Raw genomic sequence first — 12,295 nt, forward strand, 5'->3', positions numbered from 1 at the left:
AATCACTGTACAATCACTGGGATTAAATGTGCAAATCATATTTAAATGTTAATTTACATCTTTGAGCAATGATTATAAAATGTCCTCAGATTGCTTCCCCCCCCTTATCCAACCCTACAGCATGCTGAGTTGTGTCACTGTGCAGAATAGTTCAAACTTTGAAATATGAACTCCTACTGCTGTCCTGGCTTGTAAGACACATGGTGTTTGACGGATGTCTCCTCACCCTCTCCTTACCCAATTTCTGGTGACATTTTATACTTGCTTTCATTGTTAATGTTGCAAATATTAATGGATTTAACATGTATAGTGTTTTGCCTTGTCTGTAAAGAAATTAAAATGGTTAAATTTTATTTATGATTCTTAAACACCAATCACCCATGCCTCTATCTTTTTTTTAAGGGCTTCAGTCAGTAAGATGTAATTACAGTACAGATCCTGTAGGGGGAAAACAAATGGGTTGTTTCTGAAATGTATAACAGGAAGAACAATTAAATAAAAAGAGCACTGCTGTCTTTATTACCTTTTCATTTTATATTCAAGTATTTAAGAATTAAAGACAATAAAAAAAATTTGAAATCCTACTGAAAGTAGCGTTCACAGTACAGCATGGCCTGCTACACCAATCCATTGTTTCCTTTTAAACAGCCTGCTGAAATTTTCAGTTTCAAAGGGGTCTTAGTTGAATTTCAGAGGTATACTGGTATTTTCCACAACCCAGTCAGACATCCCTGATGTAATCAGACTACAATGTAGACACACATTTGTCTGAATGCCTCAAATTCCATCATTAAGCGCTGACACTTGGAACTTTGCACCCCTCTCACTATTATTTATAGCTTATCTGAAGCAGATGTAACATTCTGGTGAATCCGAATTTCTGAATGACAGGGGAAGTGACAGACTAACCCTTTTATTTCTGAATGTTCATGAAATTCAAAACAATGCTAAGCACCCTGACCTTGGGTGCCCCCTGTGGGCTGGGGACTGCATTGCAGATCTACTGTAAGCATATGCAGCAGGGAATGCATGACAGTGACTGCTTACATGCCACACTGTCTCATTTCACTGCATTAGCTGTCTGTTCATCTTCATCACCACTGATTTATTTTACATCTAAAAGAAACCTCCAAAACTGCAAAATGTATACATTTTTAAATATGGAGGGCATCAGTTTGTATGACAGAGGGTTTCAGAATCTTAAAATCAGGAGGTGGACTCATGCATCCATGCTCAGCCTTAAAATATCACTAATTCAGTAGCAATACAAAGGGAAGAAGCTGTAGACCGATCCACTATCAGTAGTTCTCAAAAACATTGCTTAGGCCAAATATCTCAGCACTGTGCTGCAGTCAGACCGAAGTGTGGCCGTCCGCAGGGATGCAGAATTCAAATTCATACGATCCACTTAAAGAGGGAAAACCCCCACCAAGCCTGGGAAACCTCCCTTCTTTACACAGCAAGTACAAGACCTTCAAAATCCTGTGAAATTCCTGATTCCTGCAGAAACATCCCCATTTTCTAGGCCGGTCCCTGAAGAACAAGGCGGAAGTGTTTAATTGGCCACAACATATATATAAGGCACAGCTCTGCTGGAAACTTCCACAGGGTGGAAGGACTCCATCATATGGACACAAGCTAGCCTTTGCGCATTATTATGAAAGAACAAACCTGCAGAACTAATATGCATGTCTGTGTGGATCTGGATGCATATTCTGCTATTTTGTTTCGCCTATTTATGAGTCCTTTTGCCAAAACGCTTAAGAACCAACCTGGAATTAAAAAAAATAATAAAATAAAATCTTTACAATGGTGACTTAGCAGGATAGGATGATAATGTGTTTCAGGTGTTAAGCTGTGCTGTGAGTGTTTGTTGACTGGAATTCCAAGTGTAGATTTCGACTGACTGAGGGACAGGTGAGCCCCTCACATCCTCTGCAACAGCCGCTCCCGGTTCAGCCTCTCAAAGAAGGTCTTCCCAAACTCATAGGTGCTAATCATGATAGCACAGGCCGGCGCTACTTTGATTAGCCTGGGCAGGAAACCTGAGAGCAAAGAAGACAGAGGCTCCGTCGCATTGCACTGGTTTATATGGCAGGCGCACACAGGTGAAACTAGCATTCTGAACCAAAGGGTAAGGCTTAAAGGAACTTCAACCCGCACTGACTTATGGAAGGTGTTTGGGAGGTTGGGAAACTCTGCTCTGGACTGATCGGTTTCGCAATGTGCAGTGTAAATGTCAATTTCAACATGATAAACGCTCCAAGGTGAATTCATATCGGCAGGCAAGGTCCGACGCTCACCTACAAAAAGGCCCCTGCAACCAGACTCGGCACAGATCTTCCGCATGATGTGCAAGGTGGAGGAGGGCTTCTTAGCCGAACCTGAGAGAGAAGAGAGATGGCAGGGGTCAGTCCCTGTACACCCCCACCCCCCCCCGGAGATGTTAGGAGCAAGAAGCGAAGCCACTTGGGAGTCTTCATGTGTCTTCAGGCATCCCTTGTCCATAACTGTCAGGGTACAAACCACCAGGGACATCATTAGCAGTGACTTTGCTGGTAATCCCACTCCAAAATGACTTGTTGTGGAGGAACAAAATAAAATAAAGACGGAGTGCAGCTAAAACACAAGAAGTTTGCATCTTGAAAGATCCCATCCTGCTTCGTGTCCAGACTTTCAGAGATCAGGCGGAACCAGTGCACAAGGAGTCAAGCGGCAAGCAGCCCCCCACCCCTTGCTAAGCCACGCAGGCATCCTCCGTATGAGGGACAGTGAGCCACCGGTCCCTGTGAGGGTGGGGGGGGACAGGTTGGAAATAAACGCTTGACTACACTCTCCAAACCTCAGACCTACTGGGTCCTCCAGGCCGATGCGCCCTGTCTGAGAGAAGGGGAGAGACCGGAGGGGGCGTTTTAGTCAGACCAAGGGTGAGCAGTCCTCCATCAGCCTACCAGCCCACCCCCCCCCCATACTAACCCGCCAACATCTCCATCTCCCCAAGCTGTATCTGCCTCCGAGTCTTCACCACATCAAAGGGAAGGGTCATCACCGCCGCCACCTGCGGAAGAAGGGACACGAAGCTCACACACCTTAGCTCTCCATTATTCCGCAGGTTTGGTCAAACATTAGGTGTCTACCAGCCAAGAGCCGAATTAAACCTGAAGGAAACAGGGACATAAAGCCTGCTCAACACCACCATGGACACTGGGTGTTCCAGGAGAGGCACAGCAGATAACCCACAAGGCCTAATGCTTTGCTTGAGACTAACATTAAGATTATCCAAGTGAGAAACAGCACGAGGCCACCGCTAAGCCTGGATATGTAATCTCTGCCCGCAAGCCAAAGGCTACAGAGAAACGGCAGCGGCACAGCACCTATGTGGTGTTTTACAAAAGGGTAAATGGGTCTTGATCTTAGAATCTTAGAACCAGTTCCTTCCAGTTTGCTAAAGTCAAGGTCACAGATGCATTTTAAATTCAAACGTCACCTAGGCTTATATTGGAATATCTATTAATAAATTTGCTGCCGGAGGTAAGACTATTCAGCATTGGAAGATGATCCCCAATCAATTGTCAGAGCTTATTTTTCACTTTAGAATGGCATCAACTGGACAGACGGTGGGACAGAGAAACATTACAATAGCCCCGCTATCTCTAACACAACTAATGCAAAGTCGGCATACATAATAAACAATCTAATGGCAGTAATTAACTGCTGAATTTGTGCTAATGACTACAGTCAGCAAGCAATCTCACATAGATAAGAATAAGCAGACATGCGGAAAGATAAGCCAACCATCATTGAGCTTCCTGCTGGGAGGAAGAGACCCCCCCCCCCCCCCCCCAAGAGGCAGGCGTTGGACCACAGCTGTACTCACCGCCCCCGAAATGGCCCCAGCAGTAAAGCTCATGGCAAAAGTTGGCTCCGAGACCTGCTGGCCCTTGCAAAACTGCGCCTTCACCAGCTCGTAGATGAACCAGTACACCGCTGGGGAGAGTGGTAATTTCATTCTACTGCTGCTTAGCAACAATCAGAAGCACTGTAAACAATTTGAATATCACTGAATCTTGAAAGAAAACACTTCACCATAAACAGAATGGGAGGCCATTTTTAAGTTCTTGAATATGGTGTACCAAGAAGCCCCGCCCCCTAAAATCAACCCAAGCTGGGGTAGAGAAGGGTCACCTGAGAATGGGACATCCCTTAGGATGGTGGGCCCCCAACCCCTCCAGAGGGACACCCAGCCATCCTGGGCCACAGCTGAGGAAATGCACACCCTCAGCTCCTGGTAGGACAGCTGTCGTGACTGCATCTTGGTACGCGCCAACTCCAGGGGACTGATCACAGTGACCGCACCCACTGCAAAGCAAACGGGCGATGTGGCTGACAGGGCAACACTCACACGTGATATCAGAGCGGCCCATTAATCATGCTCAATACCTCCAGCTAAGTCTGAGGCTACGCTGTACACAAGGCAAAGCTACGCATCAGCCTTACGTTTGACTGCTGCCATGGGTAGCTGCTTAAATAGAAACTTGAGATTTACCCTGGATCACTATATTAGAATTAGGTGATCAGTGACCATTGTTGACACACCACAGTGCACAACAATGAAATGTGTCCTCTGCATTTAACCCATATATTACGTCATGACATAGCAGGGGGCAGCTAATTCAGCGCCCAGGGAGTAGCGCTTAGGGGCGGTACCTTGCTGGTCGGGGATTCGAACCAGCAATCGTACAATTTCAAGTGCGCTTCCCTAACCATTAGGCCACAAAATATTTAAGTGTTACACTTCATTGGGAATTCAATTGCCTGGGATTTGAACCTAGACAATAACCTTTAATGGGCAACAAAGCAACAAAATAATGGAAACAGCCTGCCTCCAGTGGTCTTAATAATACTGACATTAATATAACTCCAGCTTGACAAGACATGGGAAGAAGCACACACACACAAAACAATGTAATAAATTTAAGGGGGGGAGGGGTTAATGAAGACCCCCAATGCAGGCCCAACTCACATCTGGCTAGTGCCCCAGCCGCCAAGGGGACGAAGGTGCCCTGGTAACCCATGCGATAGTGCAGAAAATGCCTCAGCTGATCATAACAGGTGAAGTAGATTACTGTGGCTGGTACTGCCATCACCCTTTGGGGGAAAAAAGAAGATAGGAAATAAATATCACTGGCATTTCTACAGCATCAAGCTTTATGAGCTTGGGACATCTCACAACATCAAGATGCATTCATGATCTAACGGGAAATTTAGCTTATGGAATAAACAGTATTCCCTTTAGGCAAAACACACTCTCCCACATTGGGTGCTGACAAGGCATATAGTGAAGTTTCACTCTGAAAGAGTTGCTTTGGTCAGTTATGAAAAGTGAATTACAGACTATGCATTCCTCATAACAAGCATCAACTTTCTCTGGTCATGTGTCAATGTTAGACCTCATTTTGCTAACTGTCCATAAACTGACTAGAAATGGCAACAAGTATTGCTAGTGGAAACTCCACATTTTTTGTACTTATGCGTTTGTGGGGTGGGGGGGGTGTCACATTTTTACCCCAAGATTGTGGGAGTTCAGTCAGGTGGACTGAAATCTCACTGCGTGAGACTGGCTCCCCATCCACGGTATTCCCTTATCTCGCTGCCCCACGCTGCTGGATAAATGACTAAGATGGATGCCATGTGGTTACTCACAGTGTTGGCGGCAGCCCACTCCACAGAGATCTCACTCCTTCATGGCGTGTAATCTTAACAAACGCATCCTGAACAAAGAGCCAGTTAATAAGGAGACCTGTCAGGCATTCGCCAATGACAATGTAAATACATATATATGGCAGCACATAATGTAATGTAATGTTAAAACTAATAAACAGGAGTAAAATGTGTTTTGTTTCACTGAAATTTCTTTTGGTGTTTTACATAAAAGCAAACAAATCAACCCAACAGAATGTGGCCCAGGGTTAAAATACAGCTGAGCATCAAATTAATTTCTCTATTCACATATTGTTCCTGTCTGACGAAAATCACAATACTCAGTTTGACAATCTATTTCTATTGTGTTCATGATAGTCATTTGCATGGATTATTTTATATGGCTAATTTTAACAATGTAATTTTGATAGCTAGCGAACTAACATTATGGTTAGTTGTCAATATGAAGCAAGATAATGGCTGTGCAAAGATGGGTTTCTATTTATGGTGCTATGGGCATCATTACCTTCCGTTAGGTGTATTTTGTAATGGATTGTACAATTGTACTTTTTTTGTATTAAGGCCGTTTACATTATTGCACAGATACAACTTCCACTTTGAATACAAAAGACGGGAAACACAGAAACATGGCCGAACCTCGACGGCGAGCAGCATTTAACGGGTGCAGCGAAAGGCGGGAACAGCTGCTTCTTACCAGGGTGCCGCTGAAGTGGGTGGGGCGGCTGTACCAGGGGGCACAGCGCACGTCGTTCTGGCAGACGTACAGGTGGTCCATCAAGCCGTTACAGTACAGGATGCACTTCCCTGCAGACGCGGCAGACATGGTCAGCCCATGCGGGCCTAGAGCTGCCAACCACACACCAGCCAGCAGGTGGTGCGACACCAGCTGCCACGGGTTTTACCACTTAGCATGGGCAAAAGTCACTGGCCAGTTTCATGCAACATTCACCAGCACATTATAAAACAATTTTAGAAATATCCTCTGGAATGCATCCGTGCTTCATGAAAAAGTAAAATTTTCTGTAAATATCTGTGGTTTTGACTAAAATGTTAGTTTTTTTTTTTTGGGGGGGGGGGGTGGGGGGGGGGTGTTCCACAGTAGTAAGTTCAGTGTCGAATCTCCAAGTGTTTTGTGGAAACATTTCCAGAACAAAAAACACACATGGAACTACAGAAACTAGTGGCCAGAATTGAGACTTTTCCAATTTTTAGAGATTGCAGAACTTTACTCAGCTCTTGCTCCAGTTACTTATTAAATTGTCCAATGTATGACACAACATTCTTTGTTTATAAACATTACCGCAAGTATTCTTGTAGTGATTTTTAAACCGCAATGCCAAAAACAATAGGCGTTTCCACAATTTTGCCCACTACTTTATCTTCCCTTTCCATGCTTTTGAACCAGAGTGCAAAGGTGGAATCAAACAAGTCCCCTCCCCCCATGAACAATGCTCGGTTCTTAAATCCTGTCAACGGAGCTTTATAGTAAGAAGCCTGTTCTAGAAATGTCACCTGATTGGGCTTAATATCCCTCTATACGGATCTCAAAACGACAGCACAGGAGGAGTGTGAAATAGCAGGTGTTTTTCGATGATAAACAAAACACCAGAACAATCATCTATCGTGCCGTGGCAGTGCATTCAGTGTGACGAGAACTTTTTTTAAGCTTAATGTCCCGTCTAGATTCTCGGGTTTACAGGGAAGGGATCCTCCTTCCACGCTGTCTGAACTGCAGCTTCAGGTTGGGAAGCAGGCAAAGCAAAAGAGCAGGTGGCTAGGATGCGCACATGCAGTGAAACATACTCACACTTAGTGGGCCGCGCAGCATTGCTCCAGGGTACGGTCTCAACGGCCAAAGCTGCGGAGCGAACGACAAGCAGCCTGTCAGTGAGCAGAGAAAGGAAACTGCCGCAGTGCAATGTCAGCAAGAGCTCTCATAAGTGACCTCTCTGCCAAGCTCTGCTCTGGGGATGATAGCTAGAGGCAGGCCTGGAACCTGCATCATGTAGATGGATGTCTTGCTCAGCCAGATATTCTGTCTCATTCAGAGTTATGGAAGTTACAAAGGTACCCCATTACAGACAGAGGTACAAAGGTCAGGTCAGTACTCTGACTGCCTCTATACTCAACCGACTGGTTGAAACAAAACCTTGCTCTGGATTTGTTCTTTCTGAACCTGAACTTTCCACCTGTCTGTAACAGATTATTTGAGTAACTTCCCCAACACTGGTCACTTTTAAGGTAGTTTCGGCAAAAAAAATAAATGAATGAAGATACCCCAGTTGAAATGGGCTTTAAGTTAACTCTGATTAAGCAACTCTGATTAGGCTTTGTGTTAGAGGTTACAGCTCTCAGCCTGCCTTCATGTGCAATGCCAGGGAAGCTCAATGAATCAGAAGCCAACCAAGAGAGAAAAGGGTGAGATCATTGCAGTCTAGTATGACAGCAAACCATTGTTCTGCCACAGTAAAGAGATGGTATATCAACACTAAGGGATCCATGGTGAGATCAGGTTAATCCTATATGCTCAATGCAGATCATGCAGGGTGACGCATTATGCTGAGGTACGCTGATAATGTGGATGAGGGAAAGATGACTCATTCTTGATTAATCACCAGTAACACTGGACAGAAATTAAAATAAATGAATAAAAAAACAGCAGCGACAACTGAAACATGGCAGATGTGGTACCTTGATAGAACGGCGTTGTCTGGGACTGCAGCCTTATCTTCACAACGTCCAGGGGTGTGACTGTGTGCGAGAGGAGAAGTAGTTTAAATTAAGATATACTTCCTATGGGGTCAGAACTGGGGGGGAATTGCAACCAAATCGCTTGTATTTCCACAGGGAACTGAGGGATTTAAAATAAAGTTTATTGGCATAATATGACCACATGCCCTTCAAAGTCAGAGCAAAGGTCAGCCGGTGAAGGGCTGTGAGCGAGCTGCTCTATGAGAGGCTTCCCGGCATTCCTTAGGGAGAGATAAGGGGCTCCGGTTTATTCACAAAAAACGCTGCACACCGAAGGCACACACCAAATATGAAACACTGCCGCGCTGGAGAGCAGGGCGTCGATTCTCCTCGCCCACGCACCATACTGTAGACAAGATGTCTGCGTGAAAGTGTGTATTCAAGCTGTCGGCACTACGTGGCCTCGCTCTTTAGAATAGCCGGTACCAAAATATTGGTGGACGGTGAGGAATATGCGAACACGTCAGACTGTTCTGTTCTTTATGACGGCCCAAAGCATCGTCGTCGTCTTCATCAGAGCACAAAAAAAAAATGGAGATTTTGACGGGAAATACAATGGAGGGACTCTCACCAAACAGCGATGTGAGGAGGGCGCCCGTCCCAGAGGCTAGGATTTGCTGCATGGGGGTGATGCCACAGGGTGGAAAGACAGCTGCCTGCTCCCCCATCCTGACACCTGAAAGCACAAAGCGCATTCATGGGTCAATTCTGCCCCGCATGTTAAACGGCTTTAAGGATGAGGTTTAATCAGACCTTTACGACATGCATGTACCAAACAAACAAACAAATAACTCATGCTGACTGTATTTCAGTTACTTAAAGCAGGAGTAGCAGCATTATGCTAATTATATACAGAGCTCCTGAGTTGTTGTTATCATTTAAGGTTCATGTAGACCTTCAAAATGCTATCGTCAATTGCCATTCTGCATGAAGTTCTAGAGAGTGACGAAGCTTGTCATTCTGTAAACAAGGTGCTCATCCCTCAGGATCTATTCCCCAGTACAACTTCTGTACTGCGAGTTCCAGAACAACATACAGCAGGAGGAGCGAAGCAGGGCCAGGAGCTCACAGAAGGGCAGATACATCACTGTGATATGGGGGGGCTGCCAGAGGGAGAATAATGAGTACAAGGATATCAGGCATGCTGTTCATCCCAGGATTCATGTTTATATGTGCGTGGGTGCCAGTGCTTCACTTATTAGCTGTTACAAGCATAGGTGTACAGCTTAGAGCCCGTACTGTAATCAGAAGGTCCATTCGTTTCCAAAGCTTATCTGTCATGTGCCTGTCAAAGGGTGGGACAGGAACCCACACGAGCATACATGCATAAATATATCTCATACTTTCCATCATGCAAAATAAAAATCCCAGGTGTGCACAACCCAGCAGTATGTGAAGACAATATTAAATATTCACCTATGAATTATTTAGGCTTAACCTACTCATTGTTATTACCTATTACTTAGTTAAGAATACTGTCAGACAAGCAATAAAACCGCTTGCATTTCTGTCCCGTATCTGCGTGATCACAAGCAAACTGCGCGGGCACAGTACAATACGAATTTTAACGGCTGTCTGTTTCAGTGTGCTCATGCTGATACGGGTTACCAGGCCGAGGCTGGCCCTGGCACAGGACATGCCGAATTTGCAGATGGCAGCATTCGTCCACTTTTATTTTATTACAAACATCCAGAGTTATTTTCCCTAGCACGGGCCCCCCCTTTCATCTCTGCTTGCAGTCATGCATGAAGGATTACAGAGTATATCAACTGGGCCGACTAAACTCCCAGCCCAGTGCTCTCAGAAACCAATCAGGTGCACGGCAATTTGCAGCTCGGCTGTTGAACAAAAGTCTCTGTACCCTTATGCAACAAAATGGCACACATTGAGAACATTCAAATTTAAAAACTGCAGTTACTGCATCATCCTGGAATGCAGAAAAATCCTGGAAAAATAACATTACGTCCTACTTCTTTTTATATATCTGAATGCCAGTATTTCAGCTTTTTTACATTCTTTTGAATGCTGACCTATGCTGTTTCACATCAGAAGACAAACATATTTATCACCTGAAGATACTAATTTACTTTTAAGACAAGTGAAAATGTGTAACCCTTCAAAACGCATTTAAAGCAGCATTTTCAACACTGCCCTTACATAACGTTGAAATTCATTCTACAGGGCAGGGTTCCCCAGTTCCATCGTAGTCACTAATTACCAGGATTTGCAGGTGTATCTAAGCAGGGAAATCTGCAAACTGTTGCAAACTGGCCCTCCAGGACTGAAATTTGGGAATGCTACTATAATGATTATATTTTAAATAATATTTTAAAGGTTCCCGTGAAACCCTTAAGTATCGATCAGCACATGGGGGCTTCTGAATAAGCTTATACCCCTAAAATAAAACTCTGGACAGTCACTGTTCCAAGAGAAGCTGTAAGAAGATGTTACCATGTTCATGAAATGTTACCATATTTATGAAAATGTAACATGTAAAATGAAACAATGTGTTAGACTTGTTAAAGTACAGATGCATGAAACTAAGCAGCTCAGTTGTAACAAAAACTTCCAGGACTTCTTCCGGTGTCTGTCCAGTTCACAGCCTGTGTCCTTTTGTGCCGCTGCTTTGTAGCAAGTCTCAGAAACCGAACGCTACATTAAACATGGTAACAAATAACCCTCCACCCTGCAGTTCGCCCTCGCGTGAAAAGCTGTTTTTCGGACGACTTACCATCAGAAAACATTAAATGTTGTAACCAAACATAAAAAGCGACATCGGAAAAACTGAAAGTATTACATTTTCATGTTAATACTGCATTTCTTTAATCATATAATTAAAACATCATCTAAAACACCGAAGAGACAATAACTCTAGGCTCACCTATATGGCCTCACACTGGCAATGTTACAAAGCTGAATGCAATGCAGCTACCTAAACTCCCCAGGCCGTGAGGAACTAGATCGTATCACCCTCCACACGTTTTTATACAAGAATATATTGCAAAATACATGCGATTTATTGTTTAATCTGAAGCATACTCGAATAGTTGGTCCGAACTGCGGCTAGCTGGTTAGCAAACCGGTGGGCTGCTTTCGCGGTTGTATTGCTACTTACCCAGATTTGTTCAGTGTGGAGATGAATCCGTTTTTGAATTTTTTTGCACCTCATTTGAGTAACGGCAGGATAAATTTCATAGCCCGAACACCTCCGTTCCCATGCCTCCGCAGCCCCGGCCCCCTAATCGCAGGCGAGGACCTAACAGTCCGACCGCCTGTTTTCACCCCGAAGGTCTATTCTTCTTCTAACTGGGAGTCAATAAGCGGCCCAGTAACACTGGATGAGCTCTTCTGCCACCTAGCGTCCGGCGCTTAGAAAGGCAGGTCCGACAAGGAGAGAGAAACACGGCTAACAGAAAAACACGGAACGGGGTAACATTTGTAGCGCCACTTGGCGTAGGTTCAAACCCTGCTCTGTATGGGTAAAGACTGAATGATGCGAGGCCTGAAAAACAAGTCAACACGGCATGTATTTTATGTATATATGGTATATAGGCATACTTGATATGTGAATATTATTTTGTTTCACATAATTGGTTCTCACTGTTTATAATCTATAAACCAAGTCCCGGAATCACCCCCCTTGCCTGCATCCTCGGTCAGTATATTCAGGCTTCTGGGTTCAGTTACTGCAGCACCATCTTTACAATAACAGAAGATGGGGGGCTTATGTGAGACCATCACCTACACGCTGTCCTGTCTGCCTCATACTCCGTTTACCCCCAGCGGCTGATCAATCAAATATTAGATATTAGTTCTTGTGATA

At 44.5% G+C, this 12,295-nt stretch overlaps 1 protein-coding gene across 5 annotated transcripts; it reads right to left on the minus strand.

Moving 5' to 3' along the window:
• Positions 1–491: 491 nt before the first annotated feature.
• On the minus strand, positions 492–12,240 carry slc25a39 (solute carrier family 25 member 39). Of its 5 annotated transcripts, none has more exons than XM_049014310.1 (13): positions 11,588–12,239; positions 9,044–9,148; positions 8,413–8,472; positions 7,529–7,579; positions 6,416–6,525; positions 5,704–5,771; positions 5,024–5,148; positions 4,186–4,359; positions 3,878–3,987; positions 2,977–3,058; positions 2,843–2,880; positions 2,304–2,384; positions 492–2,045 (listed from the first exon to the last, which is right to left on the minus strand). In XM_049014310.1, exons 2-12 carry the CDS (start codon positions 9,138–9,140, stop codon positions 2,304–2,306), a joined length of 996 nt encoding a protein of 331 aa, XP_048870267.1. In that variant the 5' UTR covers positions 9,141–9,148; positions 11,588–12,239; the 3' UTR covers positions 492–2,045. The 5 variants fall into 5 exon arrangements, with proteins under 5 accessions (XP_048870267.1, XP_048870262.1, XP_048870264.1 ...); XM_049014305.1 differs by having other exon boundaries at positions 2,854–2,880; positions 11,588–12,237; XM_049014307.1 differs by lacking the exon at positions 7,529–7,579 and having other exon boundaries at positions 2,854–2,880; positions 11,588–12,240.
• Between the last annotated feature and the right edge of the window lie 55 nt (positions 12,241–12,295).

The sequence above is a fragment of the Brienomyrus brachyistius genome, chromosome 5 (genome assembly GCF_023856365.1).
Source record: "Brienomyrus brachyistius isolate T26 chromosome 5, BBRACH_0.4, whole genome shotgun sequence".
Taxonomy (NCBI): domain Eukaryota; kingdom Metazoa; phylum Chordata; class Actinopteri; order Osteoglossiformes; family Mormyridae; genus Brienomyrus; species Brienomyrus brachyistius.